This window comes from Asparagus officinalis, chromosome 6 (genome assembly GCF_001876935.1).
Source record: "Asparagus officinalis chromosome 6, Aspof.V1, whole genome shotgun sequence".
Taxonomy (NCBI): Eukaryota; Viridiplantae; Streptophyta; class Magnoliopsida; order Asparagales; family Asparagaceae; genus Asparagus; species Asparagus officinalis.
Genome location: NC_033799.1, coordinates 7251384 through 7268507, shown reverse-complemented (window position 1 = coordinate 7268507; position 17124 = coordinate 7251384). Strand labels below are relative to the sequence as shown.

The window sequence follows — 17124 nt, the reverse complement described above, 5'->3', positions numbered from 1 at the left end:
CCCCCAAAAAAAAAACAAAAAAACAAAAAAACAAAACAAAACAAAAACAACCCACCCTGCTTCAATGAGACTAGCAGGGGGGCTTACAGGCCTAAGTGTCTTGGCAGCCCATTTTCTTAAATGGGCTCTCAGCTCATTTCCATTTTTTCCTTATTATGTTCATCACTAAAGCTTTCTGTACATAATTATAGTTTACTTTTTCAATCTTTGCATGTTTCTTTGAACCATATGGATATTATACCATGAAATTTTAGGCCAGGAGTTTCTGATGCAGTTGGAAATGGCTTTTGATGCTCATATAAATCAATCATTCTCTGGGGAGTGGGGAGCTTTGCTGCTATTATTTTTTCCTACTTGACTTAAGCAGTTCACTGCCTATTGAAAAGGCACCAAACCTTTTTAACTTCTACAACTAGAATATCTGATATATTTGTAAATATTAATTCTAAACAAAGCTATTTCTATACTATATGGTCTCAATGTTAGTTTTTTTCAGGCTTCATTTGGAGCTTTTACCATTGCGGTTGCATCTTGATCAAAGCCAACTCAACTTCCTTATTGGCTTCTTCTCTAATGGTTCAGTTGCCAATGATTGTCCTAATCTACCTAATGATGTTGATGGGTCAGACATAACAGGGATAGGGAGCGGGCCTTTTGGAAGCCAACCAAGTGCAGAGGAGGCACTACTTCCTTTTTTCCAGGTAGCATCAATTTGTAGCTTTCTCTGTTTTAGTAGAAGTTACCAATCACTATTTTCTGTACGTTTCAAAACATTTTACGAAAACTAATTTTCTAATTATTATAAGTTAAGATCTATTGGACTCTGTTGCAATTTGAAAAACATTGAATTCCATATTTTAATCAGGAAATGATGGCATGCCTATTAAAATGTTGATTTAAATATTAAAAGATGAAAACTTATTTATTGCCTGAATGTACCTAGAACTCAGTCTTTCTTTGGCAGTAAATAGTATTCCTGAGCTTCATGCATTTTTCCCACCTACTGGCTGTTAGCTGGTCTGTTATAAGATTTCATTCTGTTGTAATTATTATCTGTTTCAACAAATGCATTTTAAATATATGAATTATAGAGAACAAGTAACTTGATTTAATGTATGTCTTGTTTTATTATGTAGTCCACATCGTGATGCATTGTGTCTGTGGTACCCTGATGCAGTGAGTTGTGTTCTTTTTGTATGTTATAGTATGTTCATATGATGTATGCTAGCGATTCATTTTGATTATATCTGTCTCGCTTCTCTCTGAATGCTCTCTTCTGCAGAAATATTCATTTAGAATGTCCACTATTACAGTTTGTCTATTTACAATACTCATTTATCCACATCAGTAATATGTATTCTTGCACTATACTGTATATGATGTGTAATATAAAACCTGATCATTTTCAGAAATGTGATGTGAAGCCCGTAGTTGTTTGTATCGATTACATTCCTCGTCATATGAACCTGGCTGCACTAAGAAGGGGGAACTATGCAGAGCTTCTCAACTTAGTTCCGTGGAAGGTAATCTAGTTTGTGGAATCACATTCTGTTTCCTTTTGTCTTCTTGGTATCCAAGGACTTCAATCACTAAAATGTAGATTTGTGATCTGCAAAGACATGAAATGATTAGATCTAATGTTCCGTATCACTGGGAGTTAATTTTATTTTTATACAGTTTTAAAAATTTTAAATTTGTTATGTAATGGAAAGGAACATATTGCACTGTTTACTTCTTTGTTTCTTTCTAAAACATGGGAATAATTTGTATGAGGTCAGCAGGTGATAAATTTTGTAATTATTTAAATAACAGGAACTTTTGCCAAATCTTTCATGGAGCCTTGTCCATATTTGACCCCATTTTGATGGGAAAAAGGCTTTTGATGGTAATAATAATTCCAATGAGAGGAAACTTAGTTAGAATTTATTATAGTAAATGATCTTAATGAGTGATCAACCGAGTTCTGCGTTTTTTATGATTTGTGTGGTATGATCATTAGTATAAACATGGCACATTTAGTGGAATGCAATATTATTAAAAATTAGATATGGGACACAATATATTAATATCTGAGTCGTATGTATATACATGGGCTTGTATGTGTGGACATGTTCAGTTGTTGCCAAAGCAATGGGGGCTAGAAAGTTTATTATCTGTATTTTTCGTAAATTGAACACAGGAGGATTTTAAACAGCAAAGATACACATATTATATTAGAACTATAGGTCAAGCCAACAACTGATTGCTTACATTGTTTTAAGGTTATTTGCAATGATAGTCAATGAAGGTGGAGATTCTTTCTTCTTCTTTTTTCCCCATGCCCCCCCACCCCACCCCCACTGCTCTCTCTTTTACCTCCCTTAGCATGTTTCTATACTTCACTGTTGGCAGCGAAAACCCTGAAAGATTCATGTGCGCACTCAATATCTGATATGTTTGAATGGCTGAGAATATTAAGGAATGCTAGTTGTGGTAGCCTGGCTGGTGGAAAGAGAACAATATAACTCATAAAGAAGCATGTCCATTGATGGGATGATGCCATTCTCTTGCAATTTAAACTTTGGATACCACTTTCAAAATTGGTGGGAACTTAGTAGCATAAAGCATTGGTTAATAAGAGGATCCTAGATTTTATTTCATGCTGATCCGTTGAGGTAAATGGTCAATATTTATCTATTACAGGCTTAAAAATTCCACTCTCAACAAATATTTTTTGACAATATATCGGATCCTAACCCATCTTACCTGGCACTGGAGTATCAGCTCGGCTTTAGTCTTAAAAATGTTGTGGAAAGAAACTAAACATTAGCTAAATAAACTTTACTATGCTAGTTGATATTTTTCTGCTATTCCCGATAAGATCCTGTGAGAGACGCACTTTCAAACAAACTGTGTATACAATAGTGCCCGAGTGCCCGGTAATTCTTAAGATTGTTATTTTTTATTATTGGTGGTTATGTTTGCAGAAAGATAAGATTGATTGTAGCTTTTTTGATTCATTTTTTATTTTTTTGAAGATCATTAATCCATTGTTCTACAGTACTATATGAAAATTTTCATGTTTTACTGCATAACTTTTTTAAAATGGCCTACTGTAAAGTGTCTTGGCATTTAGAAGTTTCTTGGCTTCCAATAACTGATGCTATGTTAATAAGCTATTTGGCATTCTTTTCCTACAGGGAATTGAATTGCACCTCAAGCATGTGTGCGCTGTTGGTCTTTATGGCTGGGGCAGTGTCTGCGAAACTGTATTTGGGCAGTGGTTGGAAGATATATCTCACAATCAGGTGACCCTACTTTGTTTGCATTTCATTTTTAGTACTATGTACTACTAAGTTGTGTTACGCTTAATCGATCTGTCAAATTTGCTTATCCTAACATACAAGTTATTCGGAGGTTTCAGGTTCATAAATTATTGAAAGGTATTGCTCCTGTGAGGTCTTTTGTTTCCGTCAGCAAAGGCACTTCTAAACTGGTCTCATTGCCAGTCAAAAGTTATAGAAAAGACCAAAAGTTTCTTAAGGGAATGCAAAGAGGCAAGTGAGAATATTTTCTATGTTATTCATTTTACTAACGAAGGGAGTTATCATTTTATTGTACTGCATCACAACTTTGACTTTTCCCAGTATATTCTTCTTTATACATGTTTCAATTGTATTAAACCTAGAACTTTTGGACCCTGGTACAAATTATAATGGAAAATGAGAGCATCAATATTTTCAAGGATAGCTATGGAGGATCCACTCCGAAGTGAAACAACCCATTATTTTTAATAAATGTTTTAACAGGAAAAGGACTGTAATTCAAATATATCATCAATTTTGACATAATGATGATTTAGCAGAGCGTTCAGTCACAAAGTTCGATTATGTTTTCAAGTAACTTCATATGTAATATCAAAAAATTCATCTACTTCTGTTGCAGCCTTAGGTGTGTTAGTAAGTACGTGAAATACATGAGTTAACTAGTTATCTATTTTAGTTTTCTTCAATAATCATGCAATTTTGTTTTCATTTTTAAAGCTGCATGCAGAATCTACTCTGTTTCCTGATCTCATTAGTTCATTTGACAGGAGCAATCACTTTTCTTAGAAGTGTTTCACTTGAAGCTGTTGGACTTGGGGTGCATCTAGCAGCTGGAGCGCATGAGGTGCTGCTACAAACAGAATATATGCTCACGAGTATTCCACCTTCTGTATCGGTATCTGAAACTAGACCAAGAACTACAGTAAGATCTAATCAACCTGAAGATGCACAGCAAGGAATTCATCGGGTACATTTTCTGGACGCATGCTTACTATTTTGACATTTTTGTTAGTTCTTGATGGATGCTTCTATAAGTTCAGCGCTCTGAAGAAAACTGTGTATACATGTCTAGTTTCAAACTATGTTACCAGGGTACTCCTAACTGAAGTCGTACATGTACCCGACACATACGCATACCCGTATCCGTACCCAAACTCCTTAGACTCCTATCAACTTAAGTTGATGTCCACCAAACTTCCTAGCCACTCATTTATTAATATAAAAAACCTTCTCATATCATGCAAGGATCCCTAGGTAATATGAGTGGCTAAAAAGTTTGGTGGACAACTTTTTGCTATCCACCTTAAGTTGACACAAGTTTCTCTCTCTCTCTATATATATATATAAGGAAACTGGCTATGAGGTTACAGCCCATTTTGTAAAATTATGTCAAGTGAATTTTTTGAAAGGAGTCGAAAGATACAGTGAACCAGTGAATAGTCTTTGAATTTTATTTCTTCCATCTATTTAGAAATGATAATGTAAAACATGTGGATTGTCCGCCATTGAAGGGTTTATGTTATGAGCTATTTGGATCATAAAAATGATAATAAAATTGGCTTATAATTGAAAATAACATGTTTAAACATATATTTACGAACATTCAATAAGTAATTTACGATGATCTTAAAGGTAATGTGCCATGATGTTGAAAGATAATGTTAAGCATTAAAGGGATGTAGAGTCTTAATATAAGTTATATAAAATTATAATATGTTAATTAAATATGTAATATAATATAATATAATAAGTTTCTATTAGTAAGTGTTATGATATTTAACATTACTATTATATTTATAAGTTCGAAAACTCAAGTTTATCTTTAATTTTTGTAATGGACTATACATGAGTCGCATTCTTCCATTCCGCCCCATATCCTCTATTAAGTTAATCATTATTTTATCCTTCTTAATTGCTTCAAAATTCAAGTTTACTTATAAATATGATATAAATGTTAACTGTAAATAGATTAGTTTACTATATCTGTGAATTATGCACATGCTGATTATGTTAAATTATTTTTATGTCAATATGCACGAAGAAAGAATCAAGACGCTTTGTTGTGAATCGGGAAGTTCTATTCAAATTTCTAAGTTCTTCCTCATATGAGAGGATATCATTGTTGTAGCTTTAGAATAAAATTTCTTTGTTTTATTATTCAATTCTTCAATATGTTGGATAGGATTATCGTGTTTAAGTACTATTTTAATACCTCTAATCTTATGTTGTTGAACATTAATCCTGACCCTTCAATACGAGCATTCTCGTACATGGTCTTTAATCTCATTCTCATTGTTAGAAACTAATAAATTTAAGTATTCAGTGGCATTTCTTTAGAATTATCGTTGATTTTTAGTGTATCTTCAAATAATGCACTAACATACTAAATAAAATCAACCTAGTTCTTTAGATTTCTTATTGGATTTTTGCTTTTTTATCTTTATTCCTCCAAAAGTAAATACATCAAATTCCAAATTCCTATTTAAAATCTTACCGACAATTTAACCCTTCACATTTTTCATCATACAATCAATCACTTCAAGATAAACCTCAATTTTGCTTCTTTCTAAAAGTATAAAGCATAACTCAACTCATTAATATCTCCACTCCACTAATCGAAACATTTAGAAAACTCTCCAACTATCAAAACTTTTCTCATCAAACCTAAACCTAGCCACTTCCGGCAAATACCCATCAACAAAAACCAAAATGCTTTGAAATTTACTTAACCTTCTGAAATTTAGGCATTTGCACATAACCTCCTAGTAGGTTATTTTTTTAAAAAAGGCCTCTTTGGTCATTTCACAATTAAGTTGTAGTGCTGATGGGGGTTTTCTACTGGAAAAGTCTCAAAATTCAAGGGGATCAAGTGAGATATCTTTAAGTTCAGGAAGGTTAAGTAGAATAAACGAAGTTAAGGGGGTAATGTGGAAAATCCCCCAAAGGTCAGGGGGTTAAGTGAAGTTTACCCCTGATTTTTCTAATGACACCGGACTATATAAAGCTCTTAGAACAAAAATAAAAGCTAAATTCAATATTAAAAATGTTGCACTTTTACTAACATTAAACTTGCATTCATTCATGTTGCTAAACTATTTTCATGTATAAACTGCACTAATTTAGAACTATGAATGTATTTCAAAAATATATAACTTTCAAACATTTTAATAAAAATACTTATATCCATGGTATTTTAGAAATAAGTGAGCGGTGCCACGGCCGTGATTCCTTGTTGTCGTTAAGGATGTCGTGAAGAATGCATGTCACAAATAAAAAAATGCTAAATACTTGTTCACTTCACTTCATCGATGAGTTGAGGCCACTACTAAACAAAACGGACGGAGCAGTTCAAAATTGACACAATCAAGAGAAAATGCATAGATACACAACTGGATAATTCTATTCAACATAAGAACTAATTTAATTTTCACTACAGTATAATCCAAATCGCATCAAAATATCTCATTGCTAAATAAATTCGCAAAAATCTAACTGAACTATAGAGGGAGACACTTGCACTAACACAGACACTTGCAGTAACACATCTGGGCAAATTCAATCCTTAAAAGAAAAGAAGGACCTCTGCTATGCTAAATTTCCCATATAATCTCTGTCAAGTTTCAGATAGAGATTTGAATGTGTAATTTATGCACTTGGCTTAGTTGTTGGTAAGGTGGATTGAAGAGGATGGAGTGTAAATTTATAGTGTAGTGATGAATGGAAGGTTATGAAGAGGGAAAATGAAAAGGTTGTTAGTTGATTAATTGCTTTTATAATTTATATACATTCTATTAAATTGGTTATGAAATATTAAGAGTCTAAAACTCTAAATTATGATAAATTTTCATTAAATAATATTTTTTAAATTAAACAATATTATTGCATAGTAATAACACTGAGGATATTTGGTGATTACACATGTAATTTGGGGGCATATTTGGGAAAAAAATTTTAGCACCCTTCATACACATACAGAGAGAGAGAGGGAGAAATGAGTATCTTTGGTATCAAGGACAAATTTGAATGGCCTCACTAGTAAATGTTCCCCTCCAACCCATTGGAAAGTGGTCCCCATCTAAATATATGGATAAGAATGAGTCATCTCCCTCACTACCAAGGACCAAATGTGGTCCTTGGTACAAAGGATACTCATATTCATATGCGCGTGCGCAGGCACATGCGCCCGTGCACACACGCACACACCCCCACACGCACGCACGCACAGAGAAATATGATTCTAAGGAGCCACCTTAGATTGAATCTAAGGATGCACCTTGAGAATCATGTTATATGCAATCACTTTACTTAATCCACTCCGTTCATTTTGATCTTTATCTTTTGGATTGTGTATAAACAAAAACTAGTCATGTTGGATTGTAGTTACTCATGCATCAAATAATTATAAAATTAACGGTTTTACCACAATACAACTAATACAACTAAAGAGACAATAAAAAATGTGTTAGAATTCTTGAAACATCATGATTTTTGTTTTATAAATTTCTTAAGACATTTAAATCATGATGAATGGAGCGCATCATCCATTGGAATAGCCAAATCCTTGCATCGAGAGATGCATCCTTAGATTTAATCTAAGGTGGCTCCTTAGAATCATATTTTCCATATATATATATATATATATATTTGAAACATCATGATTTTTGTTTTATAAATTTCTTAAGACATTTAAATCATGATGAATGGAGCGCATCATCCATTGGAATAGCCAAATCCTTGCATCGAGAGATGCATCCTTAGATTTAATCTAAGGTGGCTCCTTAGAATCATATTTTCCATATATATATTGCACCCGCTCCACGCTGATAAACCTTAAGAGGAGTTCCGACTAAAGCTGAGGCTGTTCTACCAAACCCATCACTTAAACTCTCACATGCCTGCAGAAACAGAGAAGTAAATTGCTGTTAATCTACCTTTACCGGTAAAACTGAGGGGAAAATGGAAGCTCAATATTGATACTAGAAGATTTGGTATTCTGTAAATATTTTGCATGACGTAATTGACCAAGGTGCAATGTCAAAACCCTAATAAAAATTTCCTTCTTTGCTGCTGTTCCTGGTTCATTATTACTTTGTTTTTCTTTCTCAAAGAATTACAATCTCCCAATATGTTGTAGCCTGAACTTTCGTGAAATGAAACTATACACTAATAAATGCATCTTTTATCACATTTTGAGCTGAGTTTTACAACAAATTTATTTTTACGACCATACATAACGTATTAGCAATAGTATAACTAAAGTCATAATTTCTGCTATTTGAAGCCTAATTTGCATGGAAACGAGTACGGCACAGGTGCCGGTATGGGTATGTGTACGAGACATGGTAAATTATAGGCTAAAATGTTGATTATTTTGAGTTGTTTGAATTGTAGGATAGAAAATTTCAAACCACATGATTTTTGATCCACATACATTTGATGACATACATTTGATGACATGTAGATAACAATGAATGTAGATAACAATATTATAGGAGGCGCTAGGCGGAATAGGCGTTTGAGCCGGTGCTTAACGCTTAGACGCATTAGCAGCTCCTAGGCGTTTGGTTATTTTTAAAATTATTTAATTATAATAATTGATAAAAATATGTATTAAATTCATATAAATTAAAAAAAAAGATAACGACCTTAGATTCACAATAAACCAAGCATACTTAAATATTAAACTAAAACAATAACTAACAAGGTTATATAAAGCGCTAGGAGGCCTAGGTGTTTAGACCCGACGCCTAGAGCCTAGGAGTTTTTTTTTTAATTTTTTAATTACAATAATTGATAGTAAACGTTATTGTAATAGAAAACTTAGGTGTCGGACTGATGTCTAAGCGGATTTCTTTCTTCAATTAAGTGATGGTCGAGAAAGTTTTGTTGAAGGTCAAATGAGGTAGTGGATGTGTTCATATTTAGAGGTTAAAGGAGTTTGGAGGAGGTTGGAGGACGTGGAGGCTGCAACACAAAAAATCACAATTAAAGTTTAAAGTGTGTAGTCCACGTAAGTAAACAATGCTCTCCTAAACACTCCCAAAACCTAGGTGAGTAGTATATGTAATGCCCTGGCGCTTGGTGCTAGTTAGGCGGCCTAGGTACCGCCTAGGACTAATCGTACGCGTAGGCGGATTAAACAGATGCTTTTTAAAACAGTGGTAGATAACGATGAATGGTGTGTATCATTAATATTAATGGTCAAACATATGTTTTCGGGTGTAGCAAACTCAATTACACCCTGTGTGTATTGTTACCCTCCCCATATACATGTGTATGTATGGAAATAATGGGTATGACGTGGCAGGTCATTCTATTAAACGAGCTACCAAGAAATAACAATGTGATGAAATAACAATGTGGTGAGATCCACCCTACTTGTCACGTAAAAAAAAGTATGGACCTCATTACTATATCTCTTGGTAGCTCATTTTGCTAAATGAACTGTCATCTCATACCCATTATTTCCTCTATATGTATATATGTGTATGGAAAAAATGGGTATGAGGTGGTGGTTCATTTAGCAAAATGAGCTACCAAGAGATATAGTAATGAGGTCCATACTTTTTTTTACGTGACAAGTAGGGTGGATCTCACCACATTGTTATTTCATCACATTGTTATTTCTTGGTAGCTCGTTTAATAGAATGACCTGCCACGTCATACCCATTATTTCCATACATACACATGTATATGGGGAGGGTAACAATACACACAGGGTGTAATTGAGTTTGCTACACCCGAAAACATATGTTTGACCATTAATATTAATGATACACACCATTCATCGTTATCTACCACTGTTTTAAAAAGCATCTGTTTAATCCGCCTACGCGTACGATTAGTCCTAGGCGGTACCTAGGCCGCCTAACTAGCACCAAGCGCCAGGGCATTACATATACTACTCACCTAGGTTTTGGGAGTGTTTAGGAGAGCATTGTTTACTTACGTGGACTACACACTTTAAACTTTAATTGTGATTTTTTGTGTTGCAGCCTCCACGTCCTCCAACCTCCTCCAAACTCCTTTAACCTCTAAATATGAACACATCCACTACCTCATTTGACCTTCAACAAAACTTTCTCGACCATCACTTAATTGAAGAAAGAAATCCGCTTAGACATCAGTCCGACACCTAAGTTTTCTATTACAATAACGTTTACTATCAATTATTGTAATTAAAAAATTAAAAAAAAAACTCCTAGGCTCTAGGCGTCGGGTCTAAACACCTAGGCCTCCTAGCGCTTTATATAACCTTGTTAGTTATTGTTTTAGTTTAATATTTAAGTATGCTTGGTTTATTGTGAATCTAAGGTCGTTATCTTTTTTTTTAATTTATATGAATTTAATACATATTTTTATCAATTATTATAATTAAATAATTTTAAAAATAACCAAACGCCTAGGAGCTGCTAATGCGTCTAAGCGTTAAGCACCGGCTCAAACGCCTATTCCGCCTAGCGCCTCCTATAATATTGTTATCTACATTCATTGTTATCTACATGTCATCAAATGTATGTCATCAAATGTATGTGGATCAAAAATCATGTGGTTTGAAATTTTCTATCCTACAATTCAAACAACTCAAAATAATCAACATTTTAGCCTATAATTTACCATGTCTCGTACACATACCCATACCGGCACCTGTGCCGTACTCGTTTCCATGCAAATTAGGCTTCAAATAGCAGAAATTATGACTTTAGTTATACTATTGCTAATACGTTATGTATGGTCGTAAAAATAAATTTGTTGTAAAACTCAGCTCAAAATGTGATAAAAGATGCATTTATTAGTGTATAGTTTCATTTCACGAAAGTTCAGGCTACAACATATTGGGAGATTGTAATTCTTTGAGAAAGAAAAACAAAGTAATAATGAACCAGGAACAGCAGCAAAGAAGGAAATTTTTATTAGGGTTTTGACATTGCACCTTGGTCAATTACGTCATGCAAAATATTTACAGAATACCAAATCTTCTAGTATCAATATTGAGCTTCCATTTTCCCCTCAGTTTTACCGGTAAAGGTAGATTAACAGCAATTTACTTCTCTGTTTCTGCAGGCATGTGAGAGTTTAAGTGATGGGTTTGGTAGAACAGCCTCAGCTTTAGTCGGAACTCCTCTTAAGGTTTATCAGCGTGGAGCGGGTGCAAAGAGACCCCTAGATTTTGCCTCTTTTACGCTCAGAGAAAAAGAACATCGTTTTTAGACAATTCGACCTTTAAGCATAAGAGTTAAAAAACTTCACTCAACAATAGTACGGGGGTCTATTCGTACCAATAGAACTATAAGGGGTCTATTGACAATTGGGCAATAGTAGAGGGTGTCTATTCACACAAATAGAGCTACTAGGGGTCTATCCGCAATTAACTCCTTAATGCATCACTTATGAAGGGGTATTAGAGCAAACATTGTTCTCAGAAGCAATAAGTATAGTACGTTTGTTGACAACTTTCTTGGAATCTGCAGTCTTGATCCTGCGCACAGAAGAGAATCCAGGAAGAAGTATCTTGGTCCTTCACGGTCATAGACTTGCCCCACTTTATATTTTTCCACGAAGCCAAGCTGGTGTCTGATATTTTATTTGATTGAGCCGAAAATTGAAATTTCATGTCAGCGCGATTCCAGCAGCCACAAACCTGTACAAATGTAAGCTGATAATCCTATGCACAAATCTCAGCTTTTATATATCTATATATATATATATATATATATATATATAGAGCAAGACTCCTATCAACTTAAGTGGATAGGAAATAGTGATCCACCAAACTTTTTAGCCACTCATTTATTAATATAAAAAGTCTCTTCATATCATGCAAGGATCCCTAGGCAAGATCTATGGATAAAAAGTTTGGTGGATCACTATTTCCTATCCACTTAAGTTTGATAGGAGTTTTCACCTATATATATATATATATATATATATATATATAATGTACTGTCAGTCATATGATTTGCAACGTTGACTTTTTGATATCCTTTCGTTTTCCTTGGATACGCAGGTGTATAAAATTATTAGGCAGTTGAACAGATTCTTTTTGCATACAGTACTAACACAACCTGTACAGATTGCGGAGATAATATATACATAGCCGCAAGTTTGCCTAAATTCCATTTGTATAATCATGAACCATCCCCACCCAATTGTAAATATCGTATTCTTTGTATAAACCTAAATATGGGAAAGCTGCTTGCAAATGTAATTATGTGTTTCATGTTTTGGTTGATCTGTATTGTCCACGTTTGGGCTTGTTTCTGTTTTCATGTTTCGTTGTGACTTGAGTGGTTAATGTTCACTCCGATTGACCCATGTCCTTGTCGAAGTCTAAGCATTATGTTTTCTCTTGGTCTATGGGAAAAGAGAGGGACTAGTCACAGGCACGCGAGGCAACACTTGTAGATGACAGATGCCGCGCATTGCTCGTGGGAAAATGTCACTCCCAAATGGTAGTCCCGACTCAAACCTTCTTGGTAAAATGTATTTATTTTTGGTAACGGGGAGCGTTATCTTCTAGCGCAATATTTGTCTGAGCAGAATGTAGTAATATCTTGCGTTTTCTTTTAATTTTATGTATGTACTAAACTGGTAAGACGTTATAAACTTCGCTAAAATATTATGAGCAAGGAACTTCTGCGAAGCTTTCTAATTTTCCACAACATCACGATATTGCTATTCATTTAGCAAACCAGTCAACTGTGAATTTTTTTAGCAATTTTTACAATAGGTTATTATCAATTGCAACTTAGTCATGTGACCCGCTATAACAGGGTGAAACTATATTTATTTCGGAGGAACTGAACAGAAAAATATAATAAGGCAAAAGTTGCAACTGCAACAAAACAAGCAATGCAGCTAATCTTTCAGAAATTGCGAGTATGAAATAACTGGATGTATATCCTCACGTGCAAACGACAAAACAGAATCATAAAATAATTATATTGATCTCCCCATGCTGATCTGGTTAAAAATCCCAGACTCACAATATATTACAGCATCGCGAGCAATAAGGAGTTGCACATAATATTACAGTGGGATGTTTCAAGTGTATCTGCAGGTTCTGTCCCCACCAGCAACTGAATAGCTGCAGGGCCTTTCTGGGTGCATTACAATATAATGTTAGTACAATTGTGGATTAGCAGTGCAGTTCGATGTTAGTACAGTATAATGTCAGTCCATTGTTAGAACCTTCTGCTCCAGTTGCAGTCTCATTCTGAAATGAGGGAAAGCCCTCCATCCCACGATTTGCAAATTCTGCACCGTTCCTGCCACAAATCAAAGCTTCCATATATTGGGAACTGAGTATTCCCAGGATGCATCCCATGCAACTATATCAGCTGAAGCCCAAATTGAGGGCAGTTGAGCCCGGATTTTTAAATATTTTATTGATATTTTTCTCAAGTAGGCGGTATCTCAAGGCGCCGTACTGGCAAGTGGGCTGATGGAATTTGTCGAAGCTGCGGTGGGATATCGACATCCATAGGGTCTATCGCAGGGATAGCCTTTGATATGTCTTCAGTAGAAAATGGAATGCTGTATCCACAGAAATAAAAAGTCAGATGACCCATTTCTCATGGAAAAGATTTGGATAAATAAAACAAAGGATAAAAATAGCGCAACTATCTGTAGATTAAATTATGATGAATATCACATGAATAGTTAGGCCTTTGGCTCTTCAATTTTCATGAATAGCTGCTGCTTACGACAAACAGGGCTTGATGGTTGTGAGCTGACTGCTCATTAATGGGCCACAAGAGATTTAAGCGTGAGGCCCACACTTTTTGATGTGACAACTAGAGTGAGTCTCATCACATGGCTATCTCTTGATAACTCATTTAGCAAAAATGAGCCGCCGCCTCATACTCATTATTTCCAACATAAAACATGCTGCTATTTAATGTTCTTTTCTACTGAATATACTCTCAGCAGACAAACGAGAGTAAATGGATTATCTCATTGTCTCAATAGATATTGGATATAAAGATGTGCATGAGAAGCACTAGAAAATTGAAATAAATAAATAAATAAAATGGAGGAGACAACTGAGAAGTGTGCATGTGTGGGGATTTTCTAATCCAGCACGGATTTAGCCTCACAACAAAGGGTTGTATTTCAAATACCTAGTCTTAATTCGTGACATACAAGTTTTAATCCGTGCATTCAAATGCACATGGCAATAGCCATTTAAAGGATAACAATGATGAAGTGATCAATGAAAAAAGCTAAAGATTTTTTGCAGAAAAGCCAAAACTTCCGCAAGGACCTGACTTCACCTAGTTCTTCGTATAAGAATCATCATAATCACCTAACACAGGTCTTTTGGGCTGGGGAAAAAAGGCATACCTCATATCATCATCCAACAAAAACGAATTTGACATGAGACTTTGTGAATCTTTGTTCACCAGATCTCTCATTGTTGCAACAACCTGCCATATTCATAACAATTTTAGTACAGCAAATAACTAATAGAACTTGCAAGCCTAGAAAAGACACAAAAAAATTTAAAGGCAAATAGAGACAGCATACCTCATTTGATACGCTCTGCGTGCTATATTTGTCATCCCAGTACATTGTACATATTCTATAGATTTGCCTTACACTCAATGCCTGTTCAAGTCCGAGAAAGATAAAGGTTAGTCCCGTTATATGCCATGATAAACAAAGAAAATGATTTTCGATACAAAAAATTAAAAATGAACAATAGCATATCCTAAGTTATGCTATCAATGAACAAACATACCGGGCAAAGGTCTTGCTGTATCTCATCAAGGGATTTCCTCCTCTTCTGATGTATAACCTATAATATTCCATGATCAAATTAGGAATGAAGTTGCAGAAGTATAACTGCAGTCGAGTTTTAGAAGAGCAAATATTTTGGCCATACCAAAAATCCAACTGCTTGTCTGATGTAGTTCAACTCATGCCAAGAAGTTCCTGCAAACTATAGTAAACAGCAGATCAGGATGCGAACGTAGAGTTAACAAGCAAAGATGATACTCACTTCCTCTGTAACATCAGCAATCCACTTCTCCAGCACCGCAAGTCCAGATTTCACATATTCCCCATTGGAAAATGTGCAGCATTCACGCCGCAGAAGAAGGCTGAGGGTAAATGTTCTAATAGTTAGAACCAAGATTTTAGTTAATGTAGATAAATCGCTCTATGTTAGGAACCAATTACCTATTGAAAAGCTGGATGTTCATGAATGAGAAAACCTGGGTGATAAGCTTACGGATGAAAAAAGACGGTACCTAGGTAATTTCTTAAGTCAGTTCAGTTGTATGAAACAAAAATGAACAGGAAAGAAACAAAAGGGGAATGATCAATGTAATGTAGCACAGAGATAGAAAAAGATCAGTGGATGTAGCTATAGAGCAGAATATATTGAAAAAACATTCAGCCAATTGGAGAATATCGTTTTCTCCTTTAGGAAAGACGCAGTTCCTCTGGTTTCTCAGTATCAAGCACATGAATCCTCTGCATGCTCTTGACATTTAGAAGCTTATGTAGGTACATGTAGGGCACTGCACACACTATGAACATCTTTTTACACAGACTGTAGCTATAGCCTTGGATTTAGGACTTCTCATGACCCAGTCTGACTGCTCAGCACTAAGCCTGGCCTCAGATGGCCACTAGCCATACTAGATGTTGAAGGCTTGATTAGCATATAGCTCCATAGTGGCTAGAATTTCATTTAAAGCAATCTACACACAAAATCTTCTAATGATGGCACTGCAGTAAAGGACAATTTTTCAATTCCCGCAACACAAGGATGCACAAGTAGAGGCCTGTCATGATGTCTTCACCTTCTACCAATACTACAAATTCTTTTTTGTTACCATTTCTGTCATGACTATCAATCTACTATAATAATCATGGCCATTATCAAGGCTGAGAATCAGATAGAACAACCAGAAGTGACCTTGCGTTTTAAAGTCAGTACAGGCAGGAGTTGAGAAACATCAACCTAATTAACTGAAGTTGGGTTCATGTTGACTCCAAAACCAGCCAGGTCATCATCTTTTTTTTTTAGAAAAAAATCTATATTTTTTATGTGTACTACACGATTATTCATAAGATACCATAACTATTCTCAGATTAAGCTACATGTTTGATTGATGTCCTATGCAGAATTCAACCTGATTAACCTGAATAACACTACAATTACTGTAATCAAGGAATAAAGCCATTATGCAGTCTAGAGACGCCCTAGACAATTTAAGACCATGCATCTTACTAGATGCCAGATTCAATTGGGTTCAGGCCCTGGGTTTTGAGGTCAGCTTGGACGTAGGTTTGTCTCACAACTGAATCAAACATATTGAGCATGAATTCAAAACAGCAACAATAAGAATGATAAGGACATTAAGTTACAGCAGAACAGAAACATTCAGACTAAACTACTCTAGAAATAAGGAAATCAAAGACACTCAAGGAAGGACAATAAGGAAATCAAAGAAAGTTTAAAAAGCTTATCTTTGTTTATGAGGACCCTCAGAATGACTATTGTCGCAAGAGTTTGTTAATGTTCAACCAGGTAAGAAGTCGATAATGCAAGATTCAATAATTTCAACAAATTCAGAAAAGACAAGCAGAATAACCAATTACAAAAAGAAAAAATTGCTAACTTTGTGGAAGTCATGCTTAGTTATCAATTTACTTTATTCCTTATGCATTAAGCAGTATTATTAGAAACTAACTAGAAAGGCAAAAAAAAAGTTCGTGAAAATGAAAGATTACAACATGCCATGAGAAGTAAACAAGGACGTGACAAGTACAATGTTAGCAGCAGAAACTAATAACACGCAGATAC

The 17124-nt window shown here is 34.9% G+C and overlaps 2 protein-coding genes and 1 long non-coding RNA gene across 5 annotated transcripts in view; 2 read left to right on the top strand and 1 right to left on the bottom strand.

The window, feature by feature from the left end:
• The window catches only part of LOC109845687 (autophagy-related protein 2), a 21130-nt gene extending 9614 nt beyond the window's left edge, over nt 1-11516 (top strand). Inside the window, exons 7-12 of the mRNA XM_020414957.1 lie at nt 497-701; nt 1410-1523; nt 3180-3287; nt 3404-3536; nt 4073-4272; nt 11370-11516. Of these exons, the coding sequence (XP_020270546.1) occupies nt 497-701; nt 1410-1523; nt 3180-3287; nt 3404-3536; nt 4073-4272; nt 11370-11516 (907 nt within the window). The remainder of the gene's footprint in view (nt 1-496; nt 702-1409; nt 1524-3179; nt 3288-3403; nt 3537-4072; nt 4273-11369) is intronic.
• Nucleotides 11754-12547, top strand: LOC109844744. Its single transcript, XR_002248099.1, has 2 exons — nt 11754-11956; nt 12313-12547. It is a non-coding gene; the product is annotated as an uncharacterized LOC109844744 (long non-coding RNA).
• The window catches only part of LOC109844742 (protein OPAQUE1), a 35749-nt gene continuing 31850 nt past the window's right edge, over nt 13226-17124 (bottom strand). For all 3 annotated transcript variants that reach the window (XM_020413854.1, XM_020413855.1, XM_020413856.1), the window contains 7 exons: nt 15489-15559; nt 15310-15409; nt 15193-15249; nt 15049-15105; nt 14835-14915; nt 14652-14734; nt 13226-13841 (listed from right to left, as the gene is read on the bottom strand). In XM_020413854.1, coding sequence (XP_020269443.1) covers nt 13706-13841; nt 14652-14734; nt 14835-14915; nt 15049-15105; nt 15193-15249; nt 15310-15409; nt 15489-15559 — 585 coding nt within the window. In that variant the 3' untranslated portion in view covers nt 13226-13705. The remainder of the gene's footprint in view (nt 13842-14651; nt 14735-14834; nt 14916-15048; nt 15106-15192; nt 15250-15309; nt 15410-15488; nt 15560-17124) is intronic.